Source organism: Girardinichthys multiradiatus, chromosome 3 (genome assembly GCF_021462225.1).
Source record: "Girardinichthys multiradiatus isolate DD_20200921_A chromosome 3, DD_fGirMul_XY1, whole genome shotgun sequence".
In the NCBI taxonomy this organism is placed as follows: Eukaryota; Metazoa; Chordata; class Actinopteri; order Cyprinodontiformes; family Goodeidae; genus Girardinichthys; species Girardinichthys multiradiatus.
In genome coordinates this window covers 38336161-38358764 of record NC_061796.1, presented here as the reverse complement: position 1 = coordinate 38358764, position 22604 = coordinate 38336161, and the positions used below count along the sequence as shown (strand labels likewise).

General features: G+C 39.9%; 1 protein-coding gene across 5 annotated transcripts in view; it reads right to left on the bottom strand.

The window, feature by feature from the left end:
* The window catches only part of cadm4 (cell adhesion molecule 4), a 293442-nt gene that overhangs the window by 68210 nt on the left and 202628 nt on the right, over positions 1-22604 (bottom strand). For 4 of the 5 annotated variants that reach the window (XM_047360878.1, XM_047360875.1, XM_047360879.1 and 1 more), the window contains exon 2: positions 8025-8171. In XM_047360878.1, coding sequence (XP_047216834.1) covers positions 8025-8171 — 147 coding nt within the window. Of the gene's footprint in view, positions 1-8024; positions 8172-18607; positions 20532-22604 lie in introns of those variants that run through there. The other variant, XM_047360877.1, reaches the window with a different exon arrangement.

Sequence of the window (22604 nt, the reverse complement as noted above, 5' to 3'; positions counted from 1 at the left end):
CAGATCCAAGATGCCCAGACTGCGTTCCTCTGCTTGGTGGATGCCAAAATGCTTATCCACGTTCAGGGCTGCAGTGTGGCTGAGGCCCGCAGAGTTTTAGGAGACGATGTCTCCTCGGACATGAGTGTGGATGAGCTAAAGGCATTTTTAGCACTAGTTTATGTCCACAAAGTGAAAGGGGGTCGTAACATGGAACTGTCCAGCTTTTGGTCAGATAAGTAAAGCTTTTTTTTAAAAATGTACCCACTACTCTGTATTATTTTTCAGTACTATTTATAAATAATAATAAAACTTAACAAGCTTTGATCAAATACTATTATTAATTCTAGTCAAAACCATAATTTTATAGCGTGCAAGAAAACCTTTAGCATTCTGACCAATGTAATGCGATGACGTCATCACCGCCCTCGCATCCAGAATGCTCGCCGTCAAATTGACGGACTTGGGAGTTCTAGTCTTCACCAGACTCTGCAGATAAGAATGTAAACCTCCTAGCTACTAGAAGAAAATACGTTCACTTAACGTTATGTTTAGAAAAATGGGCATCTAAAGCAGCTTAAAAATCAGGGGTATCTTTAGAGTTTTTTTCTATATAGTAGGGAGTCAGGATGTCCAAACAAAAAAAATAAATAAAGATAATATACAGTACAGACCAAAAGTGTGGACACACCTTCTCATTCAAAGAGTTGTCTTTATTTCCATGACTATGAATATTGTAGCTTCACAGTGAAGGCATCAAAACTATGAATTAACACATGTGGAATTATATACTGAACAAAAAAGTGTGAAACAACTGAAAATATGTCTTATATTCTAGGTTCTTCAAAGTAGCCACCTTTTGCTGTGATTACTGCTCCACACACTCTTGGCATTCTGTTGATGAGCTTCAAGAGGTAGTCACCTGAAATGGTTTTCACTTCACAGGTGTGCCCTGTCAGGTTTAATAAGTGGGATTTCAAGCCTTATAAATGGGGTTGGGACCATCAGTTGTGTTGTGCAGGAGGTGGATACAGTACACAGCTGATAGTCCTACTGAATAGACTGTTAGAATTTGTATTATGGCAAGAAAAAAGCAACTAAGTAAAGAAAAACGAGTGGGCATCATTACTTTAAGAAATGAAGGTCAGTCAGTCCGAACAATTGGGAAAACTTTGAAAGTGTCCCCAATTGCAGTCGTAAAAACCATCAAGCGCTACAAAGAAACTGGCTCACATGAGGACCGCCCCAGGAAAGGAGGACCAAGAGTCACCTCTGCTGGTGAACGGATGGACTCTACATGCCTGGTTCCCACCGTGAAGCATGGAGGAGGAGGTGTGATGGTGTGGGGTTGCTTTGCTGGTGACACTGTTGGGGATTTATTCAAAATTGAAGGCATACTGAACCAGCATGGCTACCACAGCATCTTGCAGCGGCATGCTATTCCATCCGGTTTGCGTTTAGTTGGACCATCATTTATTTTTCAACAGGACAATGACCCCAAACACACCTCCAGGCTGTGTAAGGGCTATTTGACCAAGAAGGAGAGTGATGGGGTGCTGCGCCAGATGACCTGGCCTCCACAGTCACCGGACCTGAACCCAATCGAGATGGTGTGGGGTGAGCTGGACCGCAGAGTGAAGGCAAAAGGGCCAACAAGTGCGAAGCATCTCTGGGAACTCCTTCAAGGCAGTTGGAAAACCATTTCAGGTGACTACTTCTTGAAGCTCATCAACAGGTTGCCAAGAGTCTGCGGTGCAGTAATCAATGCAAACGGTGGCTACTTTGAAGAACCTAGAATATAAGACATATTTTCAGTTGTTTCAAACACCTTTCATTTTAGTGTGGGAGGTTTCATGGCTAAATTTGACCAGCCTGGTAGCCAGTCTTCATTGATTGCACATTGCACCAGTAAGAGCAGAGTGTGAAGGTTCAAGTAGCAGGGTAAGAGCATAGTTTTGCTCAAAATATTGAAATGCACACAACATTATGGTGACATACTAGAGTTCAAAAGAGGACAAATTGTTGGTGCACGTCTTGCTGGCGCATCTGTGACCAAGACAGCAAGTCTTTGTGATGTATCAAGAGCCACGGTATCCAGGGTAATGTCAGCATATCACCAAGAAGGACGAACCACATCCAACAGGATTAACTGTGGACGCAAGAGGAAGCTGTTTGAAAGGGATGTTCGGGTGCTAACCCGGATTGTATCCAAAAAACATAAAACCACGGCTGCCCAAATCACGGCAGAATTAAATGTGCACCTCAACTCTCCTGTTTCCACCAGAACCGTCCGTCGGGAGCTCCACAGGGTCAATATACACGGCCGGGCTGCTATAGCCAAACCTTTGGTCACTCATGCCAATGGTGCAAGGAGCGCAAATCTTGGGCTGTGGACAATGTGAAACATGTATTGTTCTCTGATGAGTCCACCTTTACTGTTTTCCTCACATCCGGGAGAGTTACGGTATGGAGAAGCCCCAAAGAAGCGTACCACCCAGACTGTTGCATGCCCAGAGTGAAGCATGGGGGTGGATCAGTGATGGTTTGGGCTGCCATATCATGGCATTCCCTTGGCTCAATACTTGTGCTAGATGGGCACTGTCAAGGACTACCGAACCATTCTTGAAGACCATGTGCATCCAATGGTTCAAACATTGTATCCTGAAGGCGGTGCTGTGTATCAGGATGACAATGCACCAATACACACAACAAGACTGGTGAAAGATTGGTTTGATGAACATGAAAGTGAAGTTGAACATCTCCCATGGCCTGCACAGTCACCAGATCTAAATATTATTGAGCCACTTTGAGGTGTTTTGGAGGAGCGAGTCAGGAAACGTTTTCCTCCACCAGTATCACGTAGTGACCTGGCCTCTATCCTGCAAGAAGAATGGCTTAAAATCCCTCTGACCACTGTGCAGGACTTGTATACGTCATTCCCAAGATGAATTGACTCTGTATTGGCCGCAAAAGGAGGCCCTACACCATACTAATAAATTATTGTGGTCTAAAACCAGGTGTTTCAGTTTCATTGTCCAATCCCTGTATATATTAAAAGGTAGTACAGCAGAAGAATAAAGTATTTCTTCCAATTGCCCTAAATCAAGCATGGAAAATTACCACCTGTCACACCATTAAATAAGCAGAACAATCCTTCTACAAATCATATTCACTCAAAAGTGGGTAAAGCATGATATGAAAAAAAGATTCTACCCTTTAAGAAGAGAAAAAGAATCACATTCACATATGAGTTTGTCATTTGAAACACAGCAGTGAGGAGTTTGCAGAGCACTGAGCTGCAAGGTGAGCAGGTGCTTTTTCAAAGAGGTGTTGGTGTTTCCAGTTAGCTGCTCTGCCAACCTGTTTTAGATTACTTCTGCACTGAAATTCAGAAAGCTTCACCTTTGTTATTATTGAAAAGGAGAAAGAAAACTTACATGCATACAATTAAAACATTTTTAAAAAATGACCTTGTATACAAACCTTTCATGCTTTTTGCTTAATAAGAAGCAACCAATTAGGTTTAGAGGACAGCTTTTTAGTGGTAAATTGGATTTCGTATATACATATAATTTATTTGCGTCTTTTAGTGACAATGTTATGCTAATTTGCAGATTATAATTTTATTTTAGATGGTTATTATAACCACTTTAATAAACACAAAATGGCTTACACACCTCTGTCAAACTGGAAGGGTTTAGTTACCTCCAACAAGAAAGTTATTTTTTCTGTTGAGTTTGTTTTTCTGTGTGTGTTTGTCTTATCAATTTTACAGAAAAAGTTGCAGACAAATTTTTATGTATTGTTTTATTTTATTTTATTTTTACCTGGGGTGTGTCTTAGCCCAAGGAAGAGCCCATTAAAGTTTGGTGGAGATCCAGATCACGATGCACATCCAGGACTTTTTTTTTCTATGGTGTCAGTGATCCCACGCTTGGCGGCGGACGTATGCATGCCTTGACTGTCTTGTTATATATTAAAATGAGACCATGATAAATGAAAAACATCTTAAATCTATAATTATACATAAACTACATTGCCAGAAGTATTGGGTCACACCACTAAACAATGAATTCTGGTGTTCCAATCACTTCCAAGGCTCCAGGTCTATAAAGTTTGGTGCGGAGAAAGTTAACTTTCCTGCACAGAGTCCTGACCTCAACCTTCTTGAACACATTTGGGATGAATTAGATCGGAGGCTGCATTTATGGTTTTCTCATCTAAACACACTCTAAACCTTGTTAAAGATGTTTACAGAATAGTTAAAGTTGTTATTGCTGACAACAGTGGGTGAATCACTAAGTTAGACCTTGCAGATTAAGAATAGGATGTCGTCAAAGCTTATGTGCATGTAAAAGTAGACCGACAAATACTTTTGTCAGTATAGTTTAGTGTATATCCTATACAATAAAACTGAAAAAAGCTGTAAGAGGGAAAAATTAAAAACAGAATTGTCAAATCTCCTTTTTGTTTCATTTTCAGCATTTAGAATTCTTGAGTTTACACCCTCCTCCAATACATGACAGGATGTTTAACATTCAACAGTCTGCCAGAATCCGCCTGTCAGTTCTGTTTCTAATATTTCCCTTGCTTGCAGTTCAGCCACACAATGTTGATAATGATCCGTTTTATTTCTAGGACTGGTGCTCTGAACTGGCTCAAGTTAATAAACTACATAATGACCAGCTGAGGCCAGATAATATACCAGTTGACACAGAGATACATTTCTGTATCCCATACTCGCTAGGTGGGCTCTTTCAGGCTTACTTTAGGTTTCAAGAGGGAAACATTATAATTGCTAACATGTCACAATGCCATAAAAAAAGTATTCATACCCACATGATGTTTTCACATTACAACCAAATATCTTATGTGTCATACCAACATTAGGTTCTGTATGATTGTGAAGTAAAGGGAAAATGCTACATGGTTCAAAAAATTCTTCCAAATCAAAATCGGAAAAGTTTGGTGTGCCTATGTATTCATCCCAATTTACTGTGATATTTCGAAATACAATTCAGTGCAGCCAACAGCTTTCAAAAGTCTCCTTAGTTGTAAATAGAATCCACCTGTGTATTGGCTAATTCTAACTTAAATACAGCTGTACAGTGGAAGCATCCGAGTTTTGTTAGAGGTCATAATTAAACATTCATCAAAAGTTTAAAGAAAGGTTGGGTTATAAAATGAATATCCAAAACTATGTCCTAACCATCATTCAAAAATGGAAAGTGTATGGAACAACAGCAAAGCTATCAAAACATGCTTGTCCAACTAAACTGAAAGATCAGGCACGTTGAGCATTAATCAGAGAAGCAGCCAGGAGGGCCTTGGTAACTCTAGAGGAGCTGCAGAGATCAAGTGGGAGCATTTGTGAAGGACAACTATAAGTTTTTTGTATTTGAAAGAAACCCCATTAGATGGTGCATCAGACTTGAGACTGGGATTTAGGTTCACCTTCTAGCAGGAGAACGGTACTAAACATACAGCCAGGACTACAATTGAATGGTCCAAACAAAAACTACTTTGTGGCAAGGCTTGAAAAATCTTGCTCTCAATTCAATATGACCAAGCTTGGCCTACAGTACCTAGCAAAGGTATTCCCCCTCTTGACTTTTTACCTATTGTGTTACATTCCAACCTGTAATTTAAATGTTTTTAATCTTATTTTATGTGATTGATTTGCACAAAATAGTCTACGTTGGTGAAAAGCAAAGAGAAAAAAATATAAAAAAATAGGATTCAAAAAAAGAAAAAACAGAAAATTGGCATGTGCATATGTATCCACCCCCTCTGCTATGAAGCCCCTTCCAATTACCTTCAAAAGTCACATAATTAGTGAAATTAAGTCCACCTATGTGCAAACTGTCACATGATTTGCCAGTAAAAACACATCTTTTCTGAAAGGCCCCAGGCTGCAACACCACTGAGCAAGAAGCATTGCACCACAAAGACCAAAGAGCTCTCCAAACAAGTCAGGGACAAAGTTGTTGAGAATTACAAGTCAGGGTGGAGTTATAAAAAAATTATCAAAGTCTTTGATGTTTTGATGTTCCCCAGGAGCACCATCAAATCCATCATCTTCAAATGGAAAGCACATGGTACCACAACAAACCTGACCAAAACAGACCAGGCAAGGAGTGTATTAATCAGAGAGGCAGCACAGATTCCAAAGGTAACCTCGAAGGAGCTGCAGAGTTCCACAGCAGAGACTTGAGTGTCTGTTCATGGGCAGTAATAAGCATACACTTCACATAGCTGGGCTTTATAGAAGAGTGGCCAGAAAAATTCCATTATTTAGTTTTCAAAATAAGTGGGCATGTTTTGAGTTTGGCAAAAGGCATGTGGGCGACTCCTCAAATTTACAGAGAAGGGTGCTCTGGTGAAATGAGACTAAAACAGAACTTTTTAGCCAAGAAACAAAAACACCATGTCTGGTGCAAACCCAACACATCCTATCACCCCAAGAACACCATCCCTGCAGTGAAACATGGTTGTGGCAGCATCATGATGTGGGGATGTTTTTTGCAGCAGGGATTGGGAACCTGGTCCGAGTCAAGGGAAAGATGGATGATGCTAAATACAGAAAAATCTTGAGCAAAACCCCAGTCTGCCTGCGGTTTGAGACTGGGACGGAGCTTCACCTTCCAGCAGAACAATGACTGGAAGCATACTGCTAAAGCAACACTGGAGTGGTTTAAGAGGAATTATTTAAATGTGATGGACTGGCCTAGTCAAAGTCCAGACCTTAATCCAGTTGAGAACCTATAGTTAGACCTGAAGATTGATGTTCACAAGTGAAAACCATCTTTAATAAAGGAGCTGGAGCAGTTTTTGGAGCAAACTTATCCAAAGCCTCCGGCTTTATGCATGCAGAAGTTTTCTGTTATTCTGTCATTTTTATTTGCTTCACAATAAAAACAATAATAAATCTTCAAGTTCTGACATGATCTATAAATTAAATGGTGCAAAATCTCAAACAATCCATTTTAATTTCAGGTAGTGACGCAACAAATGTGAAAAATGCCAATTGGGAGTGAATACTTTTGCAAGGCACTGTATTTTGCAAATTTGCAAAAAATGCTGTCTTGTGTTAGCTTCTGGGAATGTGCATAGGGTGCAATGAGGGAATCAAAATTTCAAACCCTTCGTTGGGAGTGAAATTAAGAGAACAAAATTAAAGATTTTCTTGTCAAGATCCAGTTCAATAAACATAAGGCCAATAAATATATCTGAATGGCAGAAGAATAGACTGTAGTAAAACCAACAATCAAAGGCTAAACTGTTTTAATTTCCCAGCTCTGCCTATTCAGGTTTGGAGGAGATACAGATGAGTAGAAAGCAACATGGTTTTGCTATTTTTTAACTGATGATAACTTAAGAAAACCAAAATATTTGCCCTCAAGCTGAAAAAAATATTTTTTTAAATCCCAACGTCATGTCACACAGATTATGGTTACATAAATATATCCTGCTGATCCGCAAAACATAAACTCTATTTCTGCTTCATTTAGGCAGCCACACACAAATTTCAAAGGCAACGCTTCGAATCCTTGATCACTATTCTTTGGCTCGAAGGTTTCCTAGCAGCACTTACACAGAATCTGGTTAAGGTAGCAACTTGCCCTTGCATTTAATTAGCAAGTAAAAACATCTAGTGTTTGCCTACCCTGAGGACGTAAATTAAATGTGCCTTGATTATATATATTGGTTACAATGATAATTTGCCATGAGGAAAAGACTTTGCAAGGTTGTGCCCTAAAAATAATTATAAAAAGCTCTAATCTCACCAATGGGGTTAACACTGGATTATGCAGAAATTTTCAAACTATACTTTTAAAGCTTTTAAGTAAACCTGAATTAACATGGTGCTTTTCTGAATTTCTAATGTAAAATGATTGTTAAGGCAAAATGAAAAATAACAATAGCTGGAGGAATAATATTAAATGTGAAGGACTGGTGTGTCAGTGTCAAGCCCTCCATGAAAGACTTGATCCAAAGTCAGTGATTGCAAACGCATTCACACAGACAGATTTGCAGCTACACACCTCGTGTGCCGTTGAAGAAGAGAGTCTGACGGCGTGGATTCTGGATGACCACAATTGAGCCATCGTAGTTTTGCAGGCGGCAGGAGATCTGGGCAGTGCCTCCCTCCAGGACTGTCACATTCTCTGCTTGCACTGCTTGACAACTGGCTGAAAAAGAGAAAGATGGATGTTCATATAGTGAGGCAAGGACTACATGATGGAGAGCTAAAACAGAGAGAGGAAAGAATAGGGAAGAGATGCAGAGAAGAAAAAAAAAAAGATCAATTCACAACTCTCTTGAGATGGAATCTTTCAAAATAAGGTACTTAACACATTGCTCATTGAGGTCCAATTCATCATATGGACACAACAAAAACAGAGGGGAGGAAAAGAGACGATACAGAAAGAGAGATGACAACAAAGGATTTCACATGTAAAATGAGGTTATGTGCAAAAACACTCTATGATTATAATAATAAAGATAATAATCATTGCTATTCATCCCTCACCGTCATCTCATATACCAACAATTATTTTGCCTCTGGCTTGTCTAACAGATTTAATCAATTCAAGGTGGAAAATATTCAGTACTAGCTACATTTATTGGCACCCCTTGTAAAGATGTGTAATAAATTCATGTTCTATTGCAGCAGCATAATCTTACACAGAAATTTAGAAAGTTCAACCTTTTAGTACATTTATTCAGTGGTGGAAAAGATCCAGGCTTAAGATGTAAGGAAAACACTGGTGCTTAAATTGCTGTTACTCCTGTTGTCAACACTTTAAACAATCATCTTTTGTCAACAAGACACACTCAGTCATCTACTTTAACATTTCACAAGGTTGGAGCAGGGAGAGAGTAAGGTCTTTGACAATTCCTCTTGATGATTTTGTACCAAATGAAGCGTTTCTTTGTTGACTGTGGATCATTATCCTGCTGAAAGATCCAGTGATGACCCAGTTTCAATTTACTGGTACAGTTCACAAAGTTTATATTTTAATTCTACTGGTATTCTAAAGAGTTCATGATGCTATGCGTTCTAACAAGGTCTCCACGGCTCTTATAAGGGCTTGTTTCCCTTATAAGAGAAACAAGCCCACATTTTTATACATCCACCACTGTGCTTGACAGTAAGCATAGTGTGCTTTTTTTTCAACATAGTCATTCTTTGTTTTACATTTATAGTCCCACTTGGAGTATTTACTGTTGAAAGTGAAATCTCAGTCTCACCTGACCAAAGTGGTCGGTTCCAATTAAAATCCCCATGGAGTTTAGCAAACTCCAGATGTTTACTTTTGTGATAAAGTACTTACAGCATGCAGTATCCCAGATCATGGAATGTATTTAACTGTGGGCATGAGGTGCTTCCCCACATATACAGACCCATTTAACACTGATTTTAAAGCGAATTTTGGGCATATCAATAATTGCATCTCCAGTGGTTTTATTAAAAATAATGATTTCTTACCAATTTTCCCTAGTTTCCCTCTGGGTAATATACTCAAATTAAAAGTAGGATTTTCTTTGTTGTTGTTGGCACTCAATCAGGCTCATCAGGGCTCAAACTTCCTCTCGTCACATATTTTCTGCCTGCCTTCATCTGTGCACTGTTTGTTGACGTGACTGAAAGGTTTTTGTTGATTCGGTAGTGGAATTGGAATTTTATCAGGCCAGGTTGCTAACCCAAGACTCAACCCTCCTGCTCCTTCCTCCGGGCTTGGGACCAGCATTGGCGCAATTTAAGTGCACCAATGCAAAGTCTGATTGACTAAATCCAAGCAAGCCCTGAAACCACCTGTATCTAATTTAATATTGCAGTCTCTGAGTACAAGTATGAAGTGGAAAGCTTGTATATACCATTACACATTCATAATGCAATTCATCATCCAGGTGCATGCTATGCCAAACTGATTACATCCCATTATTCAAATCTAATGGTTCTTTATTAGAGTGGCAGGATGATGCACCAGCCTTGGCACCTGCGAAAGGCTACCTCAGACATTCAGACACCTTTACTAACACTTGCTCCTCATAACTGCTCACCTGCAAATGAGAACACGACTGGAATTCACACAGAGCAAAGTGAACACTTACTGATACTTCCTTGAACAATCTGTTAATTAAAACTGATTGCTAACCAACACCTTTAGATAATGGAAGGCGAGGAAATAGCAAGGGGTATTTTTGATGTTTCTGAAAGCACAAAAAGTCAATGACAAAGACATTGGTTATTCTTTGCATGGTCCATGTTTGCTGACAAAACTTAGCCGAGTGTCCCCCTCCTGCTGAGCTGACTGAACACTGAGGGCCGTTGTTTGAATTTGAATTATTTTCCGACCAATTAGTCACATGGTTTTGAGCCAAGGGTTACCTTCAAAAGAGCATCAGCTCACTGGCTTTCACAAACTAGTAATTTGCATCTCTATTTGCATTCACTCCTTACCCTGCAAAGTGTTGGCTGCAGGGAAGATGTAGGGAAAGAACAACATCAAAATTGAAGTGCAGTAATGAAACAGGCAATGAGAAGTGCAGAAAAAGGCGATTAGACCGTATCCACATATACATATCACTGCAGAGGGCGGCGGTGTCTCTCAGCTGCATAAAACACCTTTGAAAAGCAGGAAATGTTGGGAGACAAAACAGATGGTGGCTGCCACAACAGGAGGTGCTGACTTGACTGCTGTGGGACAAAATAAATGGCTTTATCTGCAATCTAAAGAGTTTTGAACTATGTGTCCATGTACAATAGATGAGCATGAGCAAAATAGAGAGGGTGGCAATTTAGCTACTTTGACATCATGTGATCTCCTTAATTTTATCCAAATCCAATTCTCTTCTTCATTTTAATCTCTTTTAATTGAATACTTAAAGCTTATTTATTCATCATGTTGGAGGGATGAAACATTGAGTTATGTCCTATATTCTGAACAGAGGACAAAAAAAATAAAATCAAGTGGGAATAAAGACAAAGGAGACTGTGATACTCTGTGGAACCGAGAAAAAAAAACAAAAAACTTGACAATTACCACTAATTGAAGTAATTATTGTTCCCATTCTCTGCATCAATATTGTGATTCATATCAAGGGCCATCAGGGCCGGCCACCACCATGCCAATTATTTTTCTAATGGAAGTTATTACTCAACACCATAGCATCTAGGCAGGGCCGTGCATCCATTGTTTTAAACAATGCTTATTGTAATATAGTGCTACTGTGCATCCCAATAAAAAGCAGAGACTGCGTGTCCGCGAGATGAGTATTTCATACAGGAGAGAGAAAAAAAGGCAGTTAAAAGTTTGCATGTGAAATGATGCCAGAAAAACTAATTAGTTGTCCATTTGTACTTTGCTCCCATTTCTCCTGACAGCTGTCTCCCCTTCAAAGGAAATTAGCTGCAGTGGCATAGCAGCACAGCTCAAAGAAAAGTCACAAAGGAAACTAAAATATTAACAAGCATTTACGGCTGTTTCAATCGGGTTGACTGATTTCCGCGGCCACCTGCTGAGAGATGCCACCCAGAAACACCTGCTGGCTGACGGTGGATGGAGATGATGCAGACTAACCAGGAAATTCTAGCAGGGAGTTAGGAAGTGAGGGTATGGATATAATAAAGCAGCTGGCAAGGGCTGGACGAAATATATGAGAGATGACGCATTCGTCCACTTCTGCTCATAACACAGCTGGGTACGGCACTTTAGTTTGACTGTAGGTTTTATAGGCTCCCATTCATATGAAGGCCACGAGCCTGTGCCTCTGATCAGCAGAGCAGCACACAATCCGGGAAGAAAATGTGAGGCAAGGAGTGGGGGGATGGGAGGCGAATCAACCTCTGTGACAGAGGTATTAATCTCAGCCCCATTAAAATGTGTGCCCATAATAAAATACTTCGCAAGCGCAGCCTCGTATTAAAGGAGAATGCCTCCAGCAATCAATGTTGTGGTGCTGCACTGACGACTATGATCAAATGATAAAAACAGTGCCCTGCAAAGGTAATCATGGCGCTATGAACTTTTTCACATTTTGTCACGTAAAAACTACAAACTTCAAGGTAGTTTAGTTGAATTTTCTGTGATAGACCAACACAAAGTAATACATAGCTGTAATGGAAGGGAAATACTACATGGATTTCAAAGGTTTTCACAAAGACAAATCTGATATTTGTGCTGTGCATTTTATCCCATGCCCTTTACTTTTATACTGATACATAGAAACAACTGCAACTAAATACAGCTGCACTCACAAAAGGTTGTTAAAGGTTTGTTAGAGAGCATTGGTGAACAAAGAGCATCACGAAGACCACCTAACTACACAGGTCTGGGAAAGACAATTTATTAGAGAAGCAGCCATGGCTAGTCTGGAGGAGCTGCTGAAATCCACAACTCAGGTGGAATTCTTTGATGACAGGATAACTATCATGTGCTCCACAAATCTGCTCTCAGCAAGAAGAAAGAAAGCTGTAGGAATGCCTCCTTGTGGTTTGCTACAAGCCATGGAGGGACACACCAAACATTTGGAAGAAGGTGTTCCAGTCATATTAGACCAAAGTTAACTCTTTTTGCCAAAATGCAAAATGCTATGTGTGGAAGAAAATTCACACTGCATATAAACATAAAAAAAAAAAAAAATCCCCACAGTTGGGGCTACTTAATGCTATAGGAAATGTTTTTTCTTCAAGGAAGATGGATGGAGCTACACATGAAAATACTGACAGAAAAGATTTAAGAGGCTTCAACAGACTTGAGAATGAGGCGGACGTTCACCTTTCTGCAGGACAGCTACCCTAAACATTAAGCCAGAGCTACAATGGTATGGGTTGCATCAAAGCATATTAATAGTTTAGAATAGCTCACTGAAAGTCAGGATCTAAACCCAGTTGAGAATCTGTGGCAAGAAAAAAAAAAAAAAACATGAGCATCTAAATATTTATACCCACCGATAATGTAGACCCAATCTTACTGACTTTTTGCTTTTCTTGCAAAGAACAACGAACAGAAATTTAAGTGGTCGAGACATACCCCAACAAAACACTTGCAGCAAAAGATGGTTCTACAGAGTATTGATTCAAAGAGCACTGAACACAAATGCACACCACATGTTTCAAGCTATATTGGTAAAATAAATTGAAAACTACATTGTTTTCTCCAACCTTATGAGTATGCACTACTGTGCTAGTCTATCACATAAAAATCCCAGTAAAATGCATTGCACTTTGTGGCTGTTAAGTGACAATGTGAAAAAGTTCATGGCAGCAACACAAAGAAGCAAGTCTCTCACCAGCCAAGTGAGGGCAGTATTTTACAGTATTTGATCTTCTACCCCACAGTCACAAGACTGGGAGAAAGTGAGCCTTCATTTATAAAGTTCAACAGACATCAGAGAGATGTCATCATTTTGAAATACATAAACAAATAAATAATAGGCACACAATTTCATAAAACGAGGCCGTGCAGGGGCCTTACCTAATGGTGTCCCATGAGGCTGACTCATAAGCAAAGAGAGGGAGAGGACAGAAGAGGATTGAAACAGTGAGGGGGTGGGTGGGTGCAAGAGGCTTTATCAAGTTAAAAGAGAGGGGCACATGGAAGGCAGCCAGGTGGACTGCTGGCTCACCCTTGCTCACAGTAAATTCCAGAAACTAGCTCCCTGATTCAGGGTTAGCAGGCTGAATTGCCACGTTGGTGTGCACCTATTGCTCCCTGTCCACGTCTCTAAAGGCCGAGCAAGGTGAAGACTGAACAGAACAGACAAGGAGGATAGGAGATGAACTGCCTCCATTTGCCCCAAACAAGCTTCCCTGTATCCTTGAATCAGCTGGAGTCACTGTCACCCCATTCATTATCTGTCATTATCTTTCAATTGGAGGCGGGCCAGGAGCTTGTGTTTTCTTTGCATGCTCGCCACGGACTTACAAGGAAATCGATGCAGAAGGGGAAAGACTACAGTGCCTAACCCCTTTTGTTGTTGCCGCATTAATTAAAACAATAACAACAGCTCATAGATTCCACTCATATGGGGTCGTCCGCTGGCAACCACTCCATCTCTTCCCATCTGGATGTACATTTTTTCCCTGCTATCCCTGGAGTCTGCGAGGCAAGCCTGTTTCCACAGTATCTATGCAAATGAAGCTTACGGTGTTTACATGTGTTTGTGTGTGTGAGTGGGAACACTTGCTCTAGGTTAATCACAGAGTTTTGCGGTGTACTGACTCCATGAAATAGCTGACTTTGAGGTTCTTCTCTCCCATAACTCTCTCTGTAGACCTCTCGCTCTTTCTCTTCCCAGTCTAAAATTACCACTTCATCTTTCTTTGGGAGAAAGAATTCTGCCAATCATAAAAAGAAATAATAAAATGCTAAGAAAGAAATTCTTCCTTTATAAATAATACATATTCCTTTCACAAATCTTGCTGTCATGTCTCTCATTGCCTTTGTTCAGTCAACTTCTCCTGTCCTGTTTTTCTCCTCAACTCTCATCCCTCTCTTTAAGTTTATTTCTCCCCATTTATTCTCACTGATCTCCTCTCCTTGCCTTTGTATCTAATCTCATTCCCACATCCGTCTTCTGTTTTTATTTTAACCCAGTCTCTTCTTCTGCCTGATCTAATCCTTGATTTCTCCATCCCTCCTCTTTTCTTCCTGTCGTCCTTCCTCCTCATTCCTCTTATCTTTTATTGCATCGCTCATCATGCATCTTCCTCATTAGAGCTGTCCTGAAGATCTCCTTTCCTCCTTTTCTCCCCCAGGTCTCAGGAGAATTGTTGCAAACCTTTTTCTTCTGTGAGATGCAATCTCACTGTCCCTGTGCTTGGTTTCTTTTTCGTTCCTGATACAGTTTTTCCTGCCCCTGAAATCGCTTCCTTTCAGGCTGCAATGTGCTTTCATTTCCCTCGCAATCTCTCTCACTCTTTTTGTGACTCTGTGGGGATCTTTTCCTGTCTCTCTTTCTCTCTCTGCTAGTTCTATCTCTGCACTTTCCTTCGCTAAAGTGATTTGTTCTGCAGCTCAAGTCTGCTGGATAATCGTGCCGCTTTTCTAGCGGAAAAGAAGAGGTAAAGGCATGGTGGATGTGGGGAATGTTGGTCGGGCACAGGACTAAATGAGACAAGAGGACAGAGCATATGAGTGGAGCAAGAAAGTGAATTTTGCAATTTTGCCTACCTTCTTTCATCTCCCTCTTTAGTTTGGATTCCTTTAATTGGCTGTCATATAGCTCTGGCCTTTCTTGTTTACTATCCCTGCTTGCTTTCAGTCTTTTTTTTAACCACAGACTTCATACAATGTTTCTCCCTAACAGACTGAGGACGTATTACTGGCAGCCTATACTTTATTTCAAGTGGCTTGAAAAAGACATTCAGGCTCCCTGAACCTCTCCACATTACAACTACAAATTTAATGCATTTTATTGAGATTTTAAATGATAGACCAACACAAAATACAGCATAAATGCAAAGTTGAAAGGAAATGATGGGATCTAAGTCATTCAATGTATATTTAGGGTTATTGTCCTTCTAGACCGTGAAACTCAGTCCCAGTCTCACACGTGTTGTAGCTCTATCTTCCTTCCCAACCAAGTCTGACCATTATCCCTGTCCCTGTTGCAGAAAATCATCCCCAAAGCAAGATGCCACCCTACAATGTATCACTGGGTGTCCACCACATATAGCTTTTAGCAGGCAAAAAGTTCCATTTAGGTCTAATCTGACCAAAGCACCTTTTACATGCATGAATTACATGCGGATTTACACTGAGAATAAGTTACAAACAGGTGGACTCTGTTGATAAACTAGGTGACCTCTGATTGCACTGGATTTTATCTATACATCTTGTAAAATCCCAATAACATACATGAAGATTTGTTGTTGTAATGTAACAAAATGGGAAAACATTTTGCAAGACACTATATTTTAATTCAATGTTAAAATATAAATTGTTTCACCGTCACATTAACATTTTCTTTGTCATCTGTTTTCATCTTATCACACATACCCTTTATGTCTAGCACCTTGACACTTAATTTCCACACATCTCTGTTTGACCTTCACATCTTTATGTCTCATCTGCCCTTTGGCATATTGCAATCACCTTGTCCCTCTCTTGTGCCAACCCTATGTTCCATTGCCTGCTCATTTCTCTTTTTGTCTCCTTCTTTTCTTTTCTGGACAGAGCTGGTTAGCCTCGTCTAATGTGCCACATTTTATGGTCCACGACCTCAACAATGCTGCAACAAAAGCTACCACATGCAACCTTCCACTGCAGAACAACAGCTTAAAAGAAATTTACAGGGCTATTACACAATGGCAACCACACAGGAGATTCAGAACTGCTAAAGTACTGGTCTTAACAGTATAAAAAAAAAAAAAAAAAAAAAAAATCAACCACATGGCTGCCAACCATACACGTTAGTGACGGATGTCTGTGTGAGAAAATGTGTGAATGGGTGAACACTGTTTAAACCCAAATGTCTGTTATATGTGTGTGTGTGTGTGTGTGTGTGTGTGTGTGTGAGAGCATGTATAATATTGAAGGGCAAATAAAAATGCCCTACTGGCATTAAATACATAACAAAGCTGAGTGCCAAGACACAAGCCAATTTTTCCTCAGTTACTCCCAAATTCATTGTCACCCGATCCATAACCCACCCCCCCCAACATCAGCAGACAAAAACAAGGAGTTAAATTGAAGCTTAAGCACAACGCTAGTCTAGTTTACCAATAAGCAGCAGAAATAAAACCAAAACACCCCTATGGATTGAACTCATAATAATAAAAAGATGCTTAAATAGAAATCTCCCTCCACCTCTGACTTTTCCATAGCTTGTGTTCAATCATATTATGTCTTTCTGCTTCATCTCTCATGCAACTATCTCTGAGGCCTGTGCCTTGTTTTATCTCTGTACCAATCCCCTGTATCTCTGTCTTTCTTCCATACACACACAGAATGCACTGTTCTCCATCTCTGTCTTGCTTTTTTCTCTATTTCTGCATTCAACCACTCCCTCCCTCCCCTTCGCACAACACTTTCAGGCCAAACCTTTCATTCTTTGTGTCAATTAGTTTCTCTGTTGGTATGTGTTGGAATGTTGCGTTTTACCTTTCCACACAATTCTTTATTTAACCACCTTTACATGAGGTTCTCTCTGGAGTCCAACTTTTTTTGATAAGATGCCTCTGATAATAGCTGACTTAAACCACTTTTTTTATCTCTATCTCTGCCTCTTGATGGCAATTCTGTTTAGATCCTTTGGTCCAACCATTGTTTCTTTAAATCTTTCTGGAAATATTTCCCTTCCCCTCCGAGGTTTACACCAATTCCGCCAAGTTCATAATCTTCATTACTAATTCTGATTTAATTAAAGCATTTTAAACAATGTATAAGCAGTCTTTTTATTATTCCACCATGAGCTATCTCCCTTTGGTCATGTGCTTAGCACTGCTCCTGATCTAACTCACAATTATGTTACAAAAATTACTCTCATATTCACAAGTTCCATTTTAGAATAAAAGAAACACTCCATTGAAGCATTTAAACATATGTCACCAGGGAGTTTCCCTTAAATGATGAGAAATTGCTAGTACAAGAAGCAAGTAGTACAATAGTACTACTTGCTTATCTCGTCATGATATGAAACATGTTTTTACTTGTTCCCCTGACTTATTTGGTGGATATTGACACTTGAGTTTCCCTCTAAACAAGTGATTCTCAACGTGTATTGCAATCCCTCTCGGGGGGGTTTGGTAGTGGAGGCTTCCTAGCGATGATGGGAGTGGAACAAAGTGGCATCAACACTGTTTTCTATTTTGCTATGTGTACTGGTACATGAAGAAATACATAATCCATGGGTCTGAACGTGAGAAAATGAAGATTTTGTGAAAGTCTTGTCACATCTTTAACGTGCTGCCGATCTCAAAAGTGAATTGAGATTAAGGGTGAGGAATTCCCATTCATGTTCTGCATCATGTTAATTATGGTGAGATGTCACCATCTCATGTTTAAGGATAAAGTGACCATCTGGAATTAATTTTCAATGGTCCGTTAGCGCCCCATAGTTGTCAGAAAATTATCTGAATTTATCAGAAAGGAAGTTAAGCAGTCAGTTTTACTTTCAGATTCAAACATCTGGCATGCCGAGGTAACTTAGCCCTCACCAGTGCACACAACACTGGAACTTTTTGACACATCCAAAACATACGTGGCAGCATATCTTATCTGGTGATCAATTTGTGTATGCTACAGTGTTAAATGCAAAGTAAGGTGATGCCGTGAGAATGAGAGATGGTTTACGGAAAGGTCAACAGTATTTTTATTATTTGAAAGTACTTAATTATTTTATTAATTTTAAGAAAACTCAGTTTCATATCTCAAGGAGGAGACATACAATCTTCTTCAGGTTGTTTAACTGAATATTACAATTTCTAAATATCAATAGAAATATACAAAATAAAAAAAATTATTTTAGTTTATTTTAAATTTTTGTTTTTTTCTTAAAAAAGTGGAGAGTTTCAGAAAAAGGTGGACTTGGCTTCAAAAGCCTGACAACCACTGCTCTAAAGTCAATGCAGCACATCTAATTTTATCTACAACTGTAAATGCGTGCATGAACTTACGAGTGATGAAGAGAAGGACCAGGACCAGGCTGTGCAGAGTCAGCGAGAAAAATCCAGGGAGGAGGCAAGAGCTTCGGACAGACCTCATTGTGTATTGAGTTTGAAGATGTGTTTTGTGTGTATGTCTGAGCCTGCAAGTGTGAGTGGCTGTGCAGGTTTGATCAATGGCTCTTCTGTAACCCTGCCTGAACTTCTACAGATAAACTAGTCCGAATACACACTCACTCATGCACTAACGCACTTGGATTTGTTCTCCACTGCAATGCTGCAGACACGTGCGAGGCAGCTCGGCTTTTACTTCAGTGCTGTTAGACACAAGATGTTTGGGAAAGACACTTAAAAGGAAAGAACTCTTAAAGAATGCTCTATCACCACACAAGTAATGAAACTTGTTTTTGTAGCAAGGACACACAGGACGAACTTGCAGCCAGGGCTTACGTGGCGTGTACAACAATTTTTTAGCACTCTATTATGAGACTGTTAGAAAATCTACTATGGTAAATTTTCGATGTGAAAAAGCAGCCTAGGAACAGTAACAGTTGCACAGTTATGCAACTAACTAAAAATGCAACAACTTAATTATTTTTGAAGGAATGTGCACTGCCTTGTCAGACAGCAACATATATTCTGTGGAAAAGGAGCCCTAACGACCAACCAAAACCCTTAACCACACCGGCTAATGGTCTGCATGTCTTCTAGGTCAAACCACACTACTCTGTGGAACAGAAAACATCAATGACAATGTATTTCATACACATTGAGGCCAATAAACTGTCTTCCAAAGCAAGACCAATTTATCTGTGAAAGTGCTAACAATATACTACATTCCTGAATTGTCAAACATATTGTAGTCAGATGAATCAAAAAGTGGTTTTCTGTACTTCTCACCCAGCAAATCAGGAATTACAAGTCAATGTTCCTTTAAGCTGCATACCGAATGCCAATCTGAGCTCAAGTCGAGCACTGCTCTGTAAAGATTGGGAGTGTAAGTGCCCTGCGTTGAATGGCCAGCTTGCAAAGGGTTCAGCAAACTTTAGTTTTAGATATTATACATCTCTATTTGCCATTTTACCATGGAGGTATACAACATTATTCCCTTGAATGCTGGGATCTTGTCAATACACTATCCTGTACACACTGCAGCATGAATGGAGAGAGATTTTTCATGGTAATTTAGACTCCTCAGAATAATCATAGGTTATCAGACTCCATGATGGTGCACCATCGACCTGTCTAAAACTTCCTATTCTTTCTGTTCCACTGGCTGCGGCCAGAGCCCCTTGTTGGAATCCAGATACACACTTACTCACAGGTGCTGTTCTGAAACCTGCTGCGTTTAAGGTCGAGGCAGAGCGCAGCTGATTATCAGAGCCTGATGTGCTGCTGGTCTACGGAGGCGTGTTTGTCTGTTATGTGTGTGTGACTGCGTCCGTGAGCGAGGAAAACAAAGTGTAATGAGCAGCACCGCACACCTCGCTAAGCACTATCTGGTGGAATAAAGTGCGGGTGTCATTTTAATATCACTACACACACACGCCTCGCCCTTTTTCAGTGTCCCGTTGTAAACACGATGAGCTCTGACGGTGATGGCCCTGACACCTCTGGCAAAGCCCAAAGTGGCTCATCAGCAGTCTTCTCCGCAGTGCTTACTTCGTCGGTCAACTGGATGTTGCAAGGAAAATTACTCTGAATTGGTGTGCAACCAGCAGCTTGTGTATGGCCAGTCTGACGGCTGGTGCAGCACAGATGGAAACTAAATGCATTCACGTGTTCAGACTGATCCTTCAATTTGTCTTTAGTTTATCTGTCCTAGCGTCCTCTCTTAGTCCTGCTCCTTCAATCTGCCTTTTCGTAGCAGCTTGTTGGTTCCCAAAAGTGCGTCCTTGTTTTGTTTTTCTTCATTCCCCTTAATCTACAAAGCCTGGTAAAATCCCAAAGCGCGAACGCCACCGATCACATCCATCTGTCCTTTTACTGTCGTCCGCTTGTTTATATAAGGCTGGCTTCCCTCCCCCATGCTTAGAAAATGTGCTTTTGTCAGGATTGGGTCAGTGTCTGCATATTTTAAAATTCAAGTTTGTGAAGGTTAGAGATGTGCATTTGGGGATGGTTCTGTTGACAATCGGGGTCTTTCAGGTCGAAAAACAGTGGCGGAGTGTGTTTGCATGTGAATGTGCTTGACTGTCCAGTCTTGGCTGAAGCAGGGTGTACATTTGTTTGAATGTTTGCCTCTTTCACTGTCTACTGCCCCTTAATGTACCCATGCAAAGACACAGAAAATCCTCATAGTGCCTCTTTGTGTTTAATTAAGTTTTACGGCTGTGGGAATGTCCATGGCTCTGCACATTTGCATGTTTTGTGTTCAAAGCAAGAAAAAAAAACATGGGTATATGATGTCAAACGTTTTATACCCATGGAACTGTCTTATATTATGTTTCTTAATATCACAGACATTTATTTGATTGGGATTTGGGTGCTAGAACAACAAAAAGTTATGCAAAATTGAAAGGAGGGAAAACATTTGCATATGTTTATATAGCTTTGAAAAGAAATTTATCTGAAAGGTGTGGCGAGCATATTTCGTCACCCCCCATGAGTCTGACTTTGCAGACCTACCTTTGAAGTGATTACAGCGGCAAGTCTTAAGTGGTATGTCTCTACCAGCTTAGCACATGTAGAGACTTAGATTTTTGCCCATTTTTCTTTTCAAGACGAAGAGCAACTGTGAACATCAATTTTTATGTATTATTACAGACACTCAAGTGAATTTTTGTTTCCCAACATAAAAATGCTTGGATTTTAACCATTCCTTTGGCTGTATGTTAGAAATTGTTCTTTGTCTGAAAAATAAACCTCTGTCCCAGTCACAAGTCTTTTGCAGCCTCTAACTGGTTTTCTTCCACCATTACCCTGTGTGTAACTGCATCCATCTTCTGGTCAACTCTCACCAGTCTCAGTTTTCCTGCAGAAGACAACTATCTCTGCATTCTGCATGTAGGTCAAAAGGTTAAAATTTGGTCTCATCTAACTAGAGCACCTTCTTCCAAGTTTACAGAATCCCCTGCATAGTCTGTGGCAAACAGAAGAGAGGACATATTATGGCTGTTTTTAGAAAATCATGCAACTCTCCCATAAAGGTCAGATTTCTGGAGTACACATCTTTGTGTTGGTGTGTCACAAAAAAATCAACTAAATATATTCAGGTTTGTACTTGTTATCTTAAAAATGTGAAAAGTTTGAAGGGTATTATTATCTTTGTAAGGCACTGTAATTATGTTTCGGTACATTTGTTAGGTTACTTATGATGACTTTAACTTCCCCAATTGAAAGGAACCTGTTCTGAACTTTTATTATTATAAAACAGAATTTATTAGGAGCCTAATCAGTCTGTCAGTACATTTTGAGCTAACACATCAACCATAATGCAATTCCTTTGTTCAAGCTGACACCCACATGTACTATCATTACTTCTATTGATCATAAAACTGGCAATACAAAGCCAATAGTGGATGCTAACTACACTAGGCTCTTCGTCTTTGACTTTATTATCCTGTAAAACAGAACAGCAATGCAGTTTTGCTTTTATAATAGCACCTCTGCTTGTCCTTAATCAGCTGATCATAAACTATCTGTTCTAATTTGTTGCAAGCTGTATTTACAAACATTGTCTCCAGTTCAATCTGAAACACCCATTTCCCTATTACCAAGTCAAATAAAGTCAAATTCATTTATCAACAGCTTTTAACAAAATAGGGTCACCACAGAGTGCTTTATAAAAGATGGAAAAAACAATTACAGAGAGAAAGAAAACACATTGCAAATCATTGTGCGACTGATGTGTAAGTGTGTATTTGTATGTCTGCAGAGCCCCTGTGTGGGCAGCCCCCCAATGGGTGTATTGGTTTTTGTCGCAGTGTGTGTGAAAGCAAAGGAAGCAATGGCAAATTATATCCCCGATACCCAACTTCCTTTCTTTACTTTCGGCCTCTCTTCCTCA